This window comes from Sparus aurata, chromosome 15, assembly GCF_900880675.1.
Source record: "Sparus aurata chromosome 15, fSpaAur1.1, whole genome shotgun sequence".
Lineage (NCBI taxonomy): Eukaryota > Metazoa > Chordata > Actinopteri > Spariformes > Sparidae > Sparus > Sparus aurata.
Window position 1 is genome coordinate 15,722,004 of NC_044201.1, and position 18,949 is coordinate 15,740,952.

The following is an 18,949-nucleotide window of genomic DNA, read 5'->3' on the forward strand; positions in this document are numbered from 1 at the left end:
TGTATTTCCCTTCAAAATAAAAGTATCTTACTTCCAGACCATTCCAGACTTTGTCTAATGAAAACACTTTGTGTGTTGTTGATGAACTAATCATCTCGCGAAACACAAATATGCCCAATAAACGCATAATTCCCTAACAGATATGTATTGTGTGCTCAATAGATGTATTTGCATGTAGCCAGCAAGCGTTTGAAAGCTCGGAGGTTATTATTGTACACTAAAATAGATAAAAGCAAACATGCAGATACATTTATTGAGCACTAAATGAAATCAAATGAAAATTCCCAAATTCCCAAGATTATTATTTGATTAGATTATTAGATTCTAGCTTTTTGAAAGTACAATTCAAGTGCTTTTAAAGTATATAACTCAAAAATGTACTCTAGACTATTAAAGCCCTTATCATCACATCTCAATTGTTACTGTAAAGGTTATAGCAAAAAAAAAAACTAAAGCTTACAGAATTCTCTTACACCAACAGCAATCAATAACAAGGTCAATTTATTAATCTTCCCGGTGAGACTGCAGTATCTCAGGGAAGGTGACTTGATTTGGGATTCGACTTGACTTAACGTTAGTCGCCGGGACCACGCACGCACGCACGCACGCTTTCCTAGCGTGACGTATGTCCTGGCGCCCGGTCAGCTAGCTTCTGAGCTACTTAGCTAGTTGTTGTTGTTAACCGCGTACACTGGAGTCGGTTAACGTTAGCTAACTAGCTTGTAACTACCGTTTTCTACCCTGGTGACTGTCGGCATCGACCATGGACGACGAAAGCCATCCCAAAACCCTGTGAGTCATTTTAGGTGTCCGACAGTAGCGTTAACGAAGCTAACGTCGGGAACCGGTGGCTAACTTAGCTAGTTAACGTTAACGTTACCGCTGTTTACACAGACATGATGTAACGGTAAACAATCCGTGTTAACAAGTAACTCCCCACTAACGTCAGATTAACTAAATTAACATTGGGTTCATGATTGTTTGTGATTTGTAAGCATTAGCAGTGGCAACTTTCTAACTAGCCTTCACTAATGTCAACGCTGGGCCAGCCTGTAACATTACTGCAAAGTCAAGTCAGTCAAGCTTATGTAAATTACATAATTTTAATAACCTACTGTCACTAACCATGAGTTGATACCCGAAATACATTCTCTGTGCGTCAGTTTACATCACTATCTTTACCACCTCATCGTCACCTTAAGTAATATGTAACAGCTTTCTCAAAATGGACCTTCTCTCTCCCCTCCAGGTATGTGGGAAACCTCTCCAGGGATGTTACAGAAATTTTGATTCTGCAACTCTTCACCCAGATAGGGCCTTGTAAAAGTTGTAAAATGATCACAGAGGTAAGCAATGAGGAGTGTTTGAGTTTCACTGTTACAGTCCCACAAAGTACTGAAACAAACCTTTTGAACTCCCGCATTTGACCTTGCCCCTTGCAGCATACAAGCAATGACCCTTATTGCTTTGTGGAGTTCTTTGAACACAGAGATGCTGCTGCAGCCCTTGCAGCCATGAATGGGAGGAAGATATTAGGAAAGGTAGGACAGTTCTTCTCGTCTAAAAATAAATGTGAGGTTAGGTTGCTCCTGTTTCTGAATTCCCTTGTAATTCTAGTTCGTTGTATGGAAAACATCTATTTTTAAGGTTCATTTAAAGTCACCTCACATTGTGAAATGCTGTCTATTAATGCCCTGCTTTCAGGAGGTCAAAGTAAATTGGGCCACCACTCCAAGCAGCCAGAAGAAAGACACATCCAGTAAGTGTTCACCCATTGATTGTCTGATTTGCTGCAATCAAGGTTTGCCAAAAAATAATAGATGGTTCCTTTTCTTTTTTCGTTTGTTTGTGTCTTGCTTCTCTATAGATCACTTCCATGTGTTTGTAGGTGATTTGAGCCCTGAGATTACCACTGAGGACGTCAAGGCTGCATTTGCACCTTTTGGGAAAATCTCGTAAGTTTTCACTTTAGAGGGTACTTCTTTTTTATGTGCAGTACAATAAGTTGATATTACAATGCAAGATTATTGACTTTTTAAAAGTTGGTTAATATTAAGGCATGTCATGATAATCCTGTGTAGGCTTATGCTCTGAAACAACCATCTATGACCATGTTTACATGCATACAACATGGGTATTGACTTAACAGGAAATATTAAAAGTTCACACACATTGTGAAAAAGAGTATGTAGAATTTAAAGATTTGAAACGCAGGTCCACAAGAGCTGGTATCCTGTAGGTTTTTTGTTCCCTATTCACAGTTTACGAGCTACATCTGACCTGAGAAAAGATTCTTTCCTCATTTCCTGTTAAAATGGCTGCCCAAAATAGATAAATACATTCAAATAAAACTCTCAAAAGAGCACACAAAAACGATTTAGAGAGACAGTAACTGTAAAGGGGAAACAAAAGCTTGCATTGCACAATAAGGCCGTGACTACTGATAGACAGACTGATAGATGAGCAAGTTTGGGGAGTTTTATGCTTTTACTCTGAATGTACACTGAAAAATATAACAGAGTTAAATCCAAAATTTGCTCTTGTGAAACGCAATGTTTGGAAATCAACAGGGACTGTTGGTTTTGGGGGGACAGCTTTATCTTTGTCAAATTCATATCATCTGTGATACTATATCCATGCATGTAAACATAGTTGACAATGGACCAACATCAATTTGAGTATCACAGGAAAGTTATTATCAGAATAGACTGAACCTCTTACCATTTTTATGTAATGCTTTCCTTTTGGAACAGCCTCATTTAAGTTAGTAATAACCAACACAATTCCTGTAAGTTGTTAAGCACTTTATTGCAGTTACTTACTTGTGGTCTGTGTATTGTGTGTCTTTGTATTACAGTTTCAGCTTTTAGCCTACTTTTGCTTTTCTTTGCATATTTAGGGTGTGGTAAGTAAAGTGTATATCAGTTAACTGTTAGCTGTGTGTATGAACCTGAACAGCTTTTAGTTGTGGGTCTCAGTGAAGTAATAGCACTTTGGTTATTTTACAGAAATGCTCATAGGATTGGACAGGAGCTTGAAGGCTAACAGCAAGGAACTGTGCACTCTGGAGACTCAGATGTAGTTTTTTTTTCTCTATTTATTCCATTCTTTCCATATGTCTTTATTTGTAGATGCTATGTGTTAACATGATCTAGCTTAGATTAACAAATTCCAATACTCAATGTATTCCTCTAAATCTATGTTTAAATTGTCTCATTTTGATTTGCATAGTGTTGTTTGTAGTGCAATGATCCTCTTCCAAAAATTCTGAAAATGTCAATTTCTCAAAATTTGCAGCTCCCCAAACTCCATACTCCATATTGGTGGTAAAGAATTGACCAGGAAAAATAAAGAAATCTGTTAACAGGCCATGTATGCCTTTTAATTCCTTTTTTCTCTTTTGATATTTTCTATATATTTCTATTTGTAGGATGAGCACCAACAGCAGATTTTAGGAATGCATGGTAATCCATATAATCTGTTCCTTTTGTGAATTTAAATCAGTAGCCTACTAATGAGAAGACTGAACAAGAAGTGGTGCTCTAGTGGCAAGGATCCATTAAGACATCTGAAATTATTTAAAAATAGTACTGTAGGCTGCATGTATTTGTACTTGTTTTTTTTATTTTCAAGTGTTGCTTTTAAGTTATATTACGAGTCAGTGCTCAGAACAAGGTCATGATAGCTAATGTACATTAATGTAGGACAGTGTAGAGGATTCACAGTTCAGTGTGTTTTGCGTGGTTCGTTTGACTTTGAAGTACTACAACTGGAAAGTACACTAAAGTTGTTTTTACGTTTCACTCCAGGGACGCCCGTGTTGTGAAGGACATGACGACAGGCAAATCAAAGGGGTATGGATTTGTGTCCTTCTTCAACAAACTGGTAAGGCTCCAGTGCAACAACACAGACTGAAGGTTATTTCTATTTTCTGTTTATTATCCTACTTTAATGCACTTACAGTAATTAAAATAAGATACTCATAGTTTTACTCATAGTCACAACAACTTAAATCATCTAACATCACATTGAGTGTTGCTTACCATAACCAGTGTCAGTATTACTGAGATTAATAACGGTAGTTTCTATATTTTTAATACTGATTATGATCCCTAATTAACTCTATAGATTCACATATCCAGAGGGTTAACTGTGTTTGATTTGGATTCATAGGATGCAGAGAACGCCATCATTAACATGGGGGGACAGTGGCTTGGAGGACGCCAAATCAGGACCAACTGGGCAACTCGTAAACCGCCAGCTCCAAAGAGTGCCCAGGACAGTAAGTTTTAAAGGCCCTGCATAGCCACTGTACAATTATAATTACTATTATTATAATTATTATAATTATTATTCTTAATTATTTTTAGTGGATTAAAGCTCTTCTCAGCACAGTCGATAGGGGCTTCTCAATCATTTCCACGTGGTAGTCAGTCAGAAACATTAGCCTCTGTTCTTCAGTTGACCCGTTTGCTTTGCACAGTACGCTAAATGCAAAAATTCCAGACTCACCAGTGTTCAGCCAGTTTGAGAGAGAAGGAGGTCATTCAGGTACTGTTGTTCTTTATAAATACATGGTAAAATAATTCAAGCAGATTTGTTTGTGTCTTCATTTGTTTTTTGTTTTTGCTTCTTTAGTGGAAGCAGACATCACGTTGGCTGCAATAAAAAAGAAGCAATAGACTGATAATGAGTGAGAAATGGAGCTCCTGTTTAGCATTTAATCTCAAAGCCTGCACACGTATAAAACAGGCGTGTAAATGTGATATGAGCACACAGAACAACATCTACGACTGGTGTGGTAGTATTTTTGCTCTGCATGCACAAATGCTGTCCCGCAAGGCCTGTGACGAGTGCTCACAACTGCTCAACACTTGCCACTCGCTTGTCAAGTTGACTGATTATTTTTATGCCTACAAAAACTTAATAAACAAACTTTGTTTGTTTTCATGACTGCTTAAACAAACTGACCTTGAAGGACAACACAGTTTCATACTGTTTTTACTTTTACTTGTTTATATTTGGCGGATCCTACCACTTTTCTAGCTGCAGAAAGTTTTCTGGGGATCTTTTTTCTTTCCTCTGAGAACAGCTTGTTTATTCAGTTTCAGAATCTATGTTTTGTATTATTAGCTTATTCATTTTGTAAATACTAAAATTCTGAGTTAGAATATCCTCAGCAAAACTACATAGTGCCCCTTCAAGGAATATACCTTACCATGCCAGTCTTTATTTTTAGCTTTTAAGTATCCAATTTGATTATAGACAACTGAGAATGTAGTGTTGATAATTTCATCAGAGTAGTCATAAATCACAGCTGTGACTTTGGGTTGACATCTAGCATAAACGTGAATAAAGGTCTGACATCCCTTAACAAATTTTGTCTGTTCTTCTTTCAGATGGCTCAAAGCATCTGAGGTTCGATGATGTAGTGACACAGTCCAGTCCACAGAACTGTACCGTGTACTGTGGAGGGATCCAATCAGGATTGTCAGGCAAGTGTCATTTACTCTAAAGATGCATTTGCTTTGTCACACTGCAACAGTAGTCTTCTTAACTTACCATACGCTCAAAAAGCTGAAGAACTATTCTGTTCTGTTTTGATTCTTTCAGAACACGTAATGCGACAGACCTTCTCACCGTTTGGTCAGATAATGGAGATCAGAGTTTTCCCAGAGAAAGGATACTCCTTCATCAGGTAGTGCCTCAGTTCAATGCAGCATTTGGCCTCTAGATGTCAACACAAGCACATTGCATGTCTCAATGGCAGGCCAGTAAAATATTGACACTTTGTCAACTGCCTTTTTTGTTATGTTTGTCTTCACCTTGCTTATATTATTAATAACCAACTGGTTTTCATACTGTTTATTTTCTGAATTGCCTGATAAAAATTGAGTTTGCCAATTTGACTTCTAAGCTGCTGTTTTCCTTTTTAAGGTTTTCCTCCCATGACAGTGCTGCCCATGCCATTGTTTCAGTAAATGGCACAATCATCGAAGGACACATAGTTAAGTGCTTCTGGGGAAAAGAATCTCCTGACATGGCAAAAAATCCTCAGCAAGTGAGTGAAACTGACAAGATTATCAAAAGTATATTTTAATTGCATTTGTATACCTTTTTTGATTAATGGTGTTGTAATTAGCGCTGTGCGATAAATTGGCAAAATCGATTAATTTGAGTTTTTAAAAAAAAAATGAAAATTGATTTTTTATTTAACTTGCTCCACCGCCGCTCCTTACGGGCTCCCGTAGCTCATAGTGGGCTCCGCCCTCCCTGCATTGACTTTCCACAGAGAATCAAACACAACATGCAGCGAGCCAAGAGTTTGTTCCTAAAAAGTCACTGTCTCGTTAGTAGTTTGGTTCTGTAGCGTTGGACCTCGAACAAACCACCGTCCGCTGCAAAGTTTGTTCAAAGGCTTTTGCAACTAAAGGCAGCGGACCGACCCATTTATTTATTTATTCAGCATCTCAAACAGACGCATGTATCACAGTGGGACACTTGTTGTTCACTACGAGAAAACCACGGCAGCCCACAAACACCCTCTATAAAGCAGCCAACATTAGCTGAATCATGTAATAATTGTGTCCATATGACAAGAAAGCGGCCCGGTGGACAGCTTTTATGGGTTCAGTCATGTTGCATATTGTTAAAGATATGGTGCCCGTATATGCAGTGGAAAAACTGGAGGTTCATCCACATGCTGAAAATGTTCAACTGCAGGTTTATGCTACAAAGCCGCAACGGGTCCTGACTCAAACCAGAGGAGGCAGACAGGCTCGTCTTCCTGGTCAAAAATGTGTAAAACAGACAGCAAGCACACACCTGATGTCCTGTACATCTACCAACATGTCATGTTTACTATGCAATGCATGCAGATGTTTAATTTAGTTTACATATCTTCAGGGATATAAAATACTTTTTTGTAAACAAAGGCACCTTTTGCAAAATAAAGTATTTAATGAAAGTTATGTTCACACTTTATCAATACCAATATGGAAACTGATCTGTTTTTATAATAGCAAGCAATCTGACATGTTAAATTTATGTTTACAAAAGCATTTTATCAAAAAGGGACACAGTATTTTCAAAAGGATGCACTTTTATATATTTTTTCAAATGAGTTTGAAGCTGCACTGTTTACAGTGGTGGGGCAAATTTGTTAAAAATCATAGCAAAAAAATAAACACAATGCTTTTGATAATTTCTTTGTAATTTGAAGTTTGTTCTTGAGAAGGAAAAAAAAAATTTTTAATTGAACATATTACTTCTCTCTGTTGGTGGCACTCAGGTTGAGTACAGTCAGTGGGGACAGTGGAACCAGCTCTATGGGAATCCACAGCAGCAGTATGGGCAGTATGTGACCAATGGATGGCAAGTTCCCTCCTACAGCATGTATGGCCAGACATGGAACCAGCAAGGATTTGGTGTAGAGTGAGTTTCACTCAGTAGTATGTATTCTGTTAATTCATGAACTTATTGTTTGAGCAGAAGACGTACCAGAGTCATTAAATGCCTCTAGAGCGTGATGGATGGTGACCTGACCACTCTTAAACTCTAAAACACTGTTTGTAAGATAGAAAGTTAAATATTTTACACGTAGGAGTGTCATGATTTTGATTTTAAAATGAAAATTGATCGAAAAGAGCTCTAGGTGTCGATTATGGAAATCAAAATTTGCATCAGTAACACTGGTAATTGGTCGCTCAGAAATTCACAGTCCCAGTTTGAGAGGATGTAATTGGATAAAACCAATGATCTGTTGATCTTTACAAATTCAGATGCAGTAGACTAACAGCATAGCCATCAGTGCTGAAATCTTTTTTTAACTGAATTGAATCGTAAAGTTGAAAGTAAAATCAAATTGTGTTCTTTGAGAAATGTGACACCTCTATTTACAACACAGCTGATCTTTGTACGCAGTCACTATAGACATACTAACTGGGAAGTTGTGTCTTTACAGGCAGTCCCAGTCTCCGGCCTGGGTGGGAAGCTTTGGATCTCCGTCAGCTCAAGCTGCAGCCCAGCCTGGTACAGTCATGTCCAACCTGGCAAACTTCAGCATGGCTGGCTACCAGACGCAGTGAGCTGGCCCTGAACTAAACCTGATGCCAAGGGTATTTTGACAACCCTTTTAGACCACACAGCACTCTCTCATTGGGACAGCTGCTGTGGTAGAAGAAGGTCAGGGGCCATATTCACAAAGCCTTTGTAGCTATAGTTGCTTCTCAACAACACAATAAGTTTCATTTCACTCAGAACTTTTAAAAAGTTTATTTGATGATAAATTCATAGCTCTGTTATGGATAAGTGCTCTTGGGCTTTTGAAGTAAAGCCAAACCAACTGTCTTATTAGATGTTAAAGGACAAGCCAACCCTTAAAATGTGTGGCCGTATGAAAATATTACCCAGCGTGTGACCAAGAGGAGTGCAATGTTAGGATCCTAACCTGATGGCTATCTTATCGAAACCATTGGATGCCTTTCCTGTCATCACACACTAGATAATTTGACCGATGGGCCATACCATCAAAAAGTCAATTCAAAACTAATTGTTTCCCTACCAGGTTCCAAATTTGAGCAAAAGATTGTATGTATCTGAATATCTTGAAATGTACACATAGAAACTTAATAGTGAAGTATTTTAGTGGAGCTAAAAGCACACCTATGTCCAGCAGCTCTCTGGACCATGATGAGGGTTAAAATCCCTGTAAACCTCAACCTTTATAACATTTAATGATTAAGCTAAAGCAATATCTGCTCTCAGTTTGCCAATATGTTTTATAATATTTCAGTGAAAAAAGTTTGTTATAGACTTGTCAAACTGTTCCTTTACTTGTCATACTTGGGGCGTTTTTCTGTCATTTTATACAACAGAAGACATAACTGCACTCAAGTCCTTATGCATCAATCAGTTAATATTTGTCGTATAGGTCGGTTTTTAAAAGGGCATACATGCAATGATGATAGTGGATGTGATCAGTCACAAATTTGTGCTACAAACTGCACAAGATTGAACCAACCTGCTCAGAGTTGGTTTGGGCTTTGCTTCAGCTCACAGCCTGATGTTCAGTCCGTTTTCGATATATTAATGAAAAATGCTTTGTGAATAGAGGCCCCGCGGAAATGGTGGTTTACCTTTCCAGTATATGTGAAGCAACTATTTGTATAAACAACTGTGGCTTTAAAGGAGTTTTCAGTGGTATCTCTTCGGTAAATTTTGTGTACAAACAAAATGTCACATAGACAGCTCTAAATGCAAAAAATATTAGGTTTTCAATGTTTTGTATCAGAGTGATCAGCATGTTCTTTGCAGACTTTTGATGAACTTAAGTTTCAACCATAGTTTTGCCTAAAATTAACTCATTTATAACCATGTGTCTCAAAGGAAAGGCTATACCACATGCTCACTATATATAGGGAATATTGTATGAAACCTGCTTAACCCCCAAACTTTGTAAAGGTCATGGACTCTGTGTGCGGGTTCTGGGGCTGGTTTCCTAGAAAAATGTTGAATTTGAAGTATTTTCTCCTTAGTTTAGAGTCATTACTTTCTAATGTCTGTGAGAGTTCTAGAGAGAATCTTAGTCTTTAGCGCCAAACCCAGCCCCTAATCATACTGCATCATGTTTTATCATCATTCAGAAGGCTGTACTTTAGTCACACACTTGTGTAAAAACAAATGTCCAATGTTTTGCTATGAATCATGATTGTTTTACTTCAAGTTTATTCTGCTGACAGGGGAAGGTTTCCTTAATGTCATTCATTTGTCAGGGCAGAGGGCACCTTTTCTGCCCCTTAGTGCTTTCTGCATTTTCTCAGTATATGCAGAATATTTCCATCCACCTAAACTATTCAAAATGTTACTGGCAAATTCTGACAAGAGACTTAAAAAACAAAAATCCTGTCATTTGAATTTAAGTTGCATATGTGCCATTCTGTACAGAGTATCACACTCCTTCTAAACTCACTCTCATTTTCCAGGCATACAAGCCAACAAACTTGATAATGTTTTTGTTTAATTGGGCAGGGGGGTGTTGGCTGAGAGTGTAAATATAAACCTTGATTATGAACCTTCATGAAACTTAAGAGATAATGTACATGTACATACTGTAGGTAGAATGTCATACAATGAAATGCCATCATTAAATTTCAGCAATATAATTTATGAATAAGCCTTAATTGATGTGTCAGTAAATTCAAACTTTGTGTTATTTACAGAGGCTGTATTAGTAATCCAAATTCTTTTCCACTGTGGAATTTCCCATTTTTATGTTTGTGTGCCATTTTTCAGGAAGTAGCAGTAAGCGGGTGATTTCAGCTTGAGCTGCACACTGATGACATGTAATATATTTGTTGCTTAAGATATTGAATGTAAATGCAGTTTGCTTTTATGATCATAATACATCATTTACGTTGAACAACAGAAGTGATGTTTAATAATAACAGATGAAATCAACTGAAAAGTCACTTCAAATAAAGAAACATTTGAATCTGGTCGTTCTGTACTTTTTATTAGACACTTTATTCTGTAAGCAAAGCATAAATTCACTGATGTATTTACAGTAATCCCACTAGACAGTAAATGACATATTTAACGATTATTAAACTGACGTTCTGAAGTTTGTACCACCTGAATGTTAAATAAACTAGACAGCATGTTTTTTGCTCAAAAGCTTTTTCACCCTTTTTGTTTGCAGTAATGACAGGAAGTGTTTAAAAACATCCTATATGTCCCAGATCTGATTACTTTATATTTTATGTGATGCTTTTAATAACAAAGAGCAGTAGATGTTATTTGCTTTGTTACTACATTGCGCAGCTGTTACTGTTTGCGCAGCCCGGGATGTGGACAAAGGTGATACTCAATTATTAAGCAACGTATTACACACAAACATTTAAAACAAAAACATTTAGTATTTTTCGTGTCACTAAACTGCAAACAGGTCAAGACGCTGATGGCTTTTGAGCAACTGTAATAGAACATTCAATGACGAAAGCAAAGCAAGAACTCACTCAGTCAGATCTTAGGTGGCATATATACTGGCTGATATTGGATTATAATGTGTAACTTTATTTTTCTAACCTACTGTTGAAATAAATTTATATTGAACGACATTAATAATAAGTAGGTTTGGATTCAGGTGTCATCTAAATTCTAAAACATACTTTGTATCTGAGCTTAAACTTTAACCAGTTTATTATATCCGCTCTAGTGCACTCACCTAGTATGCAAAGAACTTCAAAAACAGATTTGTACAGTATTTACATATCTCCATTACACGAGTACTTTAAAGCAGCTGAAGGAAAGCATTAAATATTCTCTAAGTATTGTTGATCTGACCGTCCTAATTGTGACCTTAACCTGAAGAATTCTTTCAACATTCGAATGTTGTAAAGAAAATAATATTGATGGTGTATGACCTGTTGTTCCTCACATGTCAGCTGACTGCCATATAACCCGTGACTGTGTTTCTTGAGGTTGATCACATAGGAGAGTCGAGTGTAGAGTTGGAACGGGCCGTTGACCTCCTGGACGTCAGCCCTCTGTCCACAAGAACCAGGATGCTGCCATCTGAGGCGGTTTCATCACTCTGGATAGGGGTAATAGAAATTATACTGTTGAATTTGTGAATAGATAGAATATTACCATTTTCCGCACATAATATTACAACTCTAGTGGCATTATCAAGAACATAGTTATTGCAAAATTAGAATTGTGAGTTCACTGTGAGTTGAAGTGTCCAAGGTGTTAAGTCTTCCATTTAAAAGATAAAGCATTTAATGCATTCAAGGTTTTAGAATATCTTAAACCTGGTTCCATTCTCACATCATGGTTAGTCACAGTCAGTTTCCCTGCCGTTTGGTTCCCTTTAGCTTTCTGTTGTAATCCCAGTTTCTCCATAATCAAGTCAATCCTGGATGTGATTCCGTCCACAGAGCTCTCAAGCTGGACAACTTGTTTTGTTAGGCTTTCATGTGGAGAGAAAGGTAATTCAGCTTTGGGTTATTGTTGTAATTGTATTCAATTCTTTTGTTTAAACACAATTAAAGAAATTTCATAGACTGAATGTAAATCCTCTTTCTTACCTGAGAAACTGGTCCCGATCCACAAAGGTGTGACTGGATTGGTTCTTTTGCTCATTGGATGTTACAGGAGGCTTCTCCAGTAATTCCTTCTCATAATTCATTCCAAGTTTGTTAAGTTCAGCGCTGAGAGCATCCTGATAAAAAAATATGAAGACCATCATAAAAACACATATTTGTCTGCATTTGTTAGACAGATGTATTTCATTTTCAAACTAAATAAGAAACAAGTAAAAAAAAAGATTATTACACACACCCTCTTTTCCTCTAGCTCGATTTTCATCCTCTCTTGTTCGTCTTCGTCTAGAATTTGGTTCCCATCCCGGTCAAACCGTGAGAAAGCTGCAGAAATTTCATGATCAGCATGTCCCATCCTACGAGATCATCAGAGCGGTGAGGGTTACGTTTAACACTAAACCTAGCATATGCTCTTCTTTGTGATGTTTTGTCACTTACTCTTTCAGAGTTTCTCTGAAGTCCCTGAATTCAATTTCTCCAGATCCAGATCGTAGTGCTTTCTGAACATCTGATATTTTCTCCTTTTTAAGTTTCAGCTTTGTAAATGTCTTCATGTAGCTCTGAATTACAAGAGAAAACAATTCTGTTTGTATCTCTTGTGAAACTTTATCCATATATTTATCTATTTCTCCGTGAATCTTACTGCCTTTTACCTGTTTGATGATGTCAGTAAACTGTAGCTCATCTTTTTGGGATGAGAGTTCCTCCTTTACCTCAGAATATGTGTCATTTATGATGGCCAGAAACATGTTCTGGGGGACAGATACAAAAAGTGATAATGAGAATGCTCATGTTTATCATTTGAAATCAAACATCTTGTGAAGCACAATGACTTACCAGTAGAACAAAGAAAACAAAGAACACATAGGTGACAAAGTAGATTGGCCCAAGAACTCTGTTAGCTCGGTCGATGGCATCGTAATCAAAGTCTCCAAGAATAATCCTGAACTGTGTGAAGCTGCAGAAAGAAAGAAAAGGATTGATTCATCAGTGCTCAATCTTCCTGTTGTATGTCCTGCTGAGCTATTGTTTATTGGATGCCTCTTACATGCACTTGACGAAGGTACTGAAAGATTCAACCTCTGTTCCAAAGAGCAAATATCCAAGTTGAGCATAGGCAAAAAATACAATGAAGAACATGATGGCGAAGCCCAAAATATCTTTAGCACATCGACCAAGTGTGGAGGACAGCTGTGTCATGGTCTTGTTAAAACTGATGTACTTGAAAACCTGAAGGACAATAGGAGAAAACCTTTGGATGACGCACAAGCCAGATAATTTAAAAAAGTTTGAGTAATGTTTTTGTGTGAAAGATGTCAATACTTTACCTTGATCCACGCAAAGAACAAATTCACCGCATTCATGTTGTTGTACTGTGTTTGCCAGAAGGCCAGGAATTCAAAATCAGCGTAGATTTGTGGATGCTCCAGCAGTTTGCCAAGCAACTTGTCCACTTTGACCGTTCGGAAAATATTAAATACAATGGCAACAATGGCAAGCTGGGAAGGAGAATAATTTTACCTCTTTGAAGCCAAGCACAATCAAAGAAAAGGACGTATTTGAAACAAATACAAATAACATTTTCTTACCATTATGACAATGATGTCCAGTATGTTCCAGATGCTTTTGAAATAGGAGAACTTGTGAATACGCAGCTCAAGAATTTCCTCCACAATATAATAGAGGATGAATAAACAGAAGACCATCTCGCAGCCGAGGATGAAGTAGTCCCAGGTGGTGATGTAGCGAATCAGCCTGACTGTTCTTATCTGGTAGGAACTGATCGCTCCACCGGTCGCTGGGAATTCAACCACCAACCTGAAAGAAGTGGATAAAACTTTGGTCAACCAATGGATGGGTACCAATCAGCAGATAAAGCTGCTGCTGTCAATGGAAGTCTTTACCTGATGACGCAGAACATGTTGATGTTTGCGTTGTACGTGGAGAAGTCAATGAAGGCCACTCTGGTTCCTCGGTCAAGCCACAGGTTGTCCACCAGTTCCTTCAGTTTGATGGCACTCTCCTCTTTGGTCCGACTCAGGTCTTGATAGTATCCCGATCCACTGTAGGTGGTTAGCAAGCCCCAGTGAGAGGAACCTTTGATTTCTTTCTCTGTGTGGTAGGTCCAGCTGCAGAGGAAAAAGACAATTCATTGTAGTTCTCTAATCATACCAACAGTAACCTTGTACAGAAATCAGTGAGTGGCTTACGCGCTGCCATTGATGAGGCCGAAGCTGAGGTCATCTTCCTTCTTGTCATTGTAAACATCAAAACATCCTGTGATCTCATCTTCAAAATCATTGTGCACCTTGCAGGAGTTGTTCAGGATCTTGATCTGCCTCATTCTGGGAACTCCCAGCAGCATGTTCTCATAGTAGATGAAGGACCTGTCTCCATTGTCCATGGACTGGTTATTGTACCATTTAGTCCAGTAGAGGCCGTCCAGTAAAGGGCCCTGGGCATACTGTTTATATAAGGAGAGAGTGGACGCCAATTGAACACACATAGAATAAATCATATTGTAATTTCTGAGTGATTTGATCGTATCAGAAAACTCACAGTCCAGAAGTCGGCCATGGTGCTAATGGACTGAAACTTAACCCCACTTTGACTGGCTGTATTCACAAACAGGTCCGTCATGGCTTTAGTGTAGTAGTAGGTGCTCGAGCTGGTCATACCGTATGTCACTGAAAGACAACGACATTGTTAACGCCCGATCGTTGATTCCTATCTGGCTTTGCTCAGGCTCAGCTCTAAATGTTGCTCCATTCAACGGGCCCAGATAAGACCGCTCAGGAGCAGACACGCAATGCCTCATTGAGGACTTGTTGTTTGGCTGTGTTTATGTGACTACAGTCAAATGGATCCAGATTAGAGGCTGTAATTTGTTTGAAGAGCTGGCCTGACGCAAATAGCCTCATCAAACAATGTAAATCTAACCCACACAAAGCAACAATGGACGTGGCCAAATGCTCTTATCTCTAAAAGGCAAGAGATGCCTATGTCCCTTTCACTCTTAATGCTCAGCTGGACAATGACTACCAGGCAGAGGGATTGGGAAGACATTTGTGAGGCTTTTGATGGTAAATCAAACAGTCAAAAGTACCCTATACTGTAACATCCAAATGGTGAGCACTTTGACAACTGATCAGTGTTGCTAAAACAAACAGTCATGCAAAGAGGATGCTAAAGTAGATGTGAGGTACATCAATAAGTGAACAACAACTAAACATGCAATTCACTTCATGGAAAAAAACACTAATGTGTTTAGTGTGTGTTAAACCTTATTTGGAAGTTAATCTTTGAGATGTCCAACAAGTGTTTTATTTTGTAGTGCTGAGCCAAAGTTATATGTTCCAAATGCTGAATAACTAAATGTATAAAGGTAGCATACACACACATACATATCTTCAGGACAGAGTTAATAAATTGCATGCTAATGTTTTAAGTGACTTTGCTCTGAAAGCCACTTGGCAGAAATGTTAGCATGTTGTCAAATGATTTAGTCAGAATACATTGGCGAAACTGAGATTTGTCAAATCTGTCCTGTCCTCTGTATGAGTGTGAGTGCGCTAACTTTAAATCTTTGGGTATTTAGCAGCTGACGTATTTGCACGTCCTGGAAAGTAGGCTTAAAATTTGAGTTTTTTAAATGGACTGTCCTTAAAGTATCTTATAAATAAACACATCACCTTGTGATACTGCATGTAAAAAGTGTTAAAAGTTGAATGAAAATACTGTTTGACCAGTGAAATTAACATTATCATTTCTTTAATTTTTAAGACTAGCAAGTGCCGGCGTTAGACATTTCCTGATATGAGTAGAATACTTACAGAGGCATATATCCACCAGGAACACCAGATAGACCAGTAACTCCCGTAGTGTGGTTCGGACAAACAGTTCTCTGTTGTTTGAGGTGTTTTCAGTCAGTGTTGTGCCCCACAAGCCTTCAAAAAAAGAGTACAGTGCACAAGATGTGATTTATGTTGACACTGTTTTTCAAGACCTTTTCATGCAGAGGGTGTATCGACTTTCATCCTAAAGTACCAATGAAGTGATGTTTCACTGAAGACTTAAATTGATGTACCATTGAGAAAAAAAAGACAATTTTATGGAAAATATTGAGACATGCTGAACCAGTACCAAACATTATGTCAGGGTTTTCAAATATAAATATAAATGTTTTGAGTAAGCAAAATTACATTTGTTGATAAAGAATCAGCCATGACCCGGATTCCAAAAAAGTCGGGACACTGTAAAAGTTAGTGAAAATAAATGATTTGCAAGCAAAGGGTGTTTACGGCAACAGTTTAATGAAGTGTTCCTGAGCCAATGTAGTAATATCCTTTATACAATCACAAATTGGTGAACATCGCCCCATCTTTGCTTGTGTATGACTGAGCCCTTTAAGGATGCTCCTCTCATACCAATCATGATACTACCACGTGTCACCAATGAACCTATGGAATGTTCCAAATTGAGCACATAAAGCATGTATTTTCAAAAAATCAGTGAAGACGATGAGGTAAAACATTCCATGTACTGTTTTTTTTTATGGATTTAGATTGAGGATATATCAAAATGATTCTCAAATTATCACATTCTGTAGCATTCTACAGCGTCCTAACTTTTTGGGAATCAGGTTTTTTGTTATAGTAAGAATTGTTCAGACCAAATAACTTAGCCTGTAATGTGATGACTTACAGTAGATACAGTAAAACAGAACAAACATGTTAAACCATGGCTATGATGTCATGACTGTAGCCAATAAAGTTGTGTGTCTTTCTGAACTCATTAAACTAGTTATACAGATGACAGAGCAGAAATACTGTGGGGAACTCCACTCACTGGCTTCCTACCTTTGACAAACCAGCAGCAGCTTCTTTGTTTCTTCACCAGGCTTTGGTCAGCGGAGGGTGGTTCTTCTGGGAATGGGCCGAGCGTGTCCAGTTTGTACATGCTGTCCATGGAGCCCTGAAAGAGGGGCTGTGGGTTGTAGATCGTGCTGACAACTCTGGGCAGAGGTGGAGGGGAGCTGCAAAAGCCCTGGTTGACCCAGGCGCCGTTGGTCCTGCTGTCCAGCTCGCACTCGACCTGTCCGGTCAGGTGGCTGTCGGCCCGGTTGTTCAGGCACTTCATGCTGTGTTTGTCCCTGTGACCTGCTGGTGTTTAGATCAGACAAGAGAGCGAAGCAGAGCAGTGTCGGCAGCTTTTGAACACCTGCCGGAGAGATGATTATAAAGAGTGGATGACATCAGCTTTGTTGAGGGAGGAGCTGCTGGTCCTCTGCTGGAGCTTTTGTAGTCCTGAGGTTGAGTTAAAACACATTTAGGTTATAAAATGTTGTAAAAACACAACAATGACATGCTTGTGTCCTGTTTTGCACAGGCACACAGCAAGGTTTAACCAAATACTTTTAATCACTCTTAATCAGTAAGAGCGTGTGGAAACACATTATTTATTTAATGTTTGATGGTATAGGGACGAGGATGTTGCATTAACAGCCACACACTACAGCATTTAAAGCCAAATGATAGAAATAGAAACTCAACAAATAGATAAAATAAAGTACAGACACGAACTCAGCAAAAAATAGAAGATAATACAGATAGAACAATATAAAACACAAACTGAAATAAAACAGAATAACTCACAGCAAATAACCATCAGTCATAAATCATTAATTACCATTAATTAATAATTAATAACCCTAACCCAACTTTAGTTAATAGTTACTTTACTGTTAAACAATAATTATTATTAAAAATAACAACCACTTTATAAACCACTTATTAAGCAATTGTAAAGGCAGTGCATTTGGTAAAAAACTCAATTCATGTGACCATACAGCAAATAATGTTAAGTATTGATCAGCTGCCTTCTTCTCACTAACAACCCTCCTTTGAATTGGCAGCAACGAGCTGAAAGGACAGAAATACCTTGACAAAAAAATCCCCCCAACGCCAAGTACTGTACGATATTTTATATTTGTTGGAAATGTCTAATAAAAAGAGCATCCAGCCTTGTTGCAAGGGAAAAATTATTCAGCAGTTCAAAGCCATTTTAATTTGTTTTGCCCTCTCAATTACTTCCATGCTGAGCACATTGTTGTCACTATTGATTAACAACTCATCCAATAACGTGCTCCCATTGAGGACATCAATTAATTGCATATCGATTATATTTTCTGTCACCAACTGTTTGCGGCCTGTGACTGAATTAATGAAGAGCGTAATTGCAGTGTCACGGACGGTCTCCGCCTCATTACCATTACGCACTTTTGACTCTGCCGTCTATTCATTTTTGACATGCCAACTGTCAGAAAGCATTTATTAGGTATGCAAACATTCATCATGGCATATGAATCAGTGTGACCATCTGTATCAGTGTTTGGCACCTCGTCTATGGGCCAAGTGTCTTCTGCAAAACCACCAGGCCTCCTGCAAAACTCATCACAGTATTTTAATGTTTTAGGCTAAAATTTGTTAAGCAAATAGGGAATATTTAGTTATATATTCATTATTTGCTCATTTCGTTGTATGTCATTTGGTGTATGACAACTATCTATGCATTTAGCTTTTTATCTCTGTATGTGTGCAGACATTAAACCAAGCAGACTGGAATATGAGATGATATAACAAGAATATAAAACCCCAATCAACTGCATTATTATATTAACAGTTAGAGAGTACAATTAATGCACCACTGTAGATGTCTTCTACTTAATGCAGATAGAGTTTGGGTCCAGCTATGTGCGTTCATGCTCCAGCGGCTCTGAACAGAGCGATTACACACAGCCATCATCACACAATAGAGTTTAATTTCTGCTCCCACTCTGAAGCCGT

General features: G+C 38.1%; 2 protein-coding genes across 8 annotated transcripts; one reads left to right on the forward strand and one right to left on the reverse strand.

Annotated features, from left to right (window-relative positions):
- The first annotated feature begins 574 nt into the window (after nucleotides 1-574).
- On the forward strand, nucleotides 575-10,496 carry tial1 (TIA1 cytotoxic granule-associated RNA binding protein-like 1). Of its 6 annotated transcripts, none has more exons than XR_003986881.1 (12): nucleotides 575-792; nucleotides 1,250-1,346; nucleotides 1,443-1,541; nucleotides 1,705-1,759; nucleotides 1,868-1,955; nucleotides 3,810-3,885; nucleotides 4,174-4,282; nucleotides 5,400-5,495; nucleotides 5,614-5,698; nucleotides 5,938-6,061; nucleotides 7,281-7,434; nucleotides 7,964-10,496. XR_003986881.1 is itself a non-coding variant. In XM_030441259.1 (12 exons), exons 1-12 carry the CDS (start codon nucleotides 764-766, stop codon nucleotides 8,085-8,087), a joined length of 1,125 nt encoding a protein of 374 aa, XP_030297119.1. In that variant the 5' UTR covers nucleotides 578-763; the 3' UTR covers nucleotides 8,088-10,496. The 6 variants fall into 6 exon arrangements, 5 of the variants coding, with proteins under 5 accessions (XP_030297119.1, XP_030297120.1, XP_030297123.1 ...); XM_030441259.1 differs by having other exon boundaries at nucleotides 578-792; nucleotides 7,292-7,434; XM_030441260.1 differs by lacking the exons at nucleotides 575-792; nucleotides 1,250-1,346; nucleotides 1,443-1,541 and adding an exon at nucleotides 3,009-3,078 and having other exon boundaries at nucleotides 1,710-1,759; nucleotides 7,292-7,434.
- pkd2l1 (polycystic kidney disease 2-like 1) lies at nucleotides 10,493-17,298 on the reverse strand. 2 transcript variants are annotated; one of them, XM_030441252.1, is made up of 15 exons: nucleotides 16,964-17,298; nucleotides 15,938-16,051; nucleotides 14,664-14,791; nucleotides 14,315-14,568; nucleotides 14,009-14,233; nucleotides 13,694-13,922; nucleotides 13,433-13,603; nucleotides 13,153-13,334; nucleotides 12,942-13,062; nucleotides 12,758-12,856; nucleotides 12,543-12,664; nucleotides 12,343-12,460; nucleotides 12,090-12,223; nucleotides 11,830-11,971; nucleotides 10,493-11,593 (listed from the first exon to the last, which is right to left on the reverse strand). In XM_030441252.1, exons 1-15 carry the CDS (start codon nucleotides 17,241-17,243, stop codon nucleotides 11,486-11,488), a joined length of 2,427 nt encoding a protein of 808 aa, XP_030297112.1. In that variant the 5' UTR covers nucleotides 17,244-17,298; the 3' UTR covers nucleotides 10,493-11,485. The 2 variants fall into 2 exon arrangements, with proteins under 2 accessions (XP_030297112.1, XP_030297114.1); XM_030441254.1 differs by having other exon boundaries at nucleotides 11,814-11,971.
- Between the last annotated feature and the right edge of the window lie 1,651 nt (nucleotides 17,299-18,949).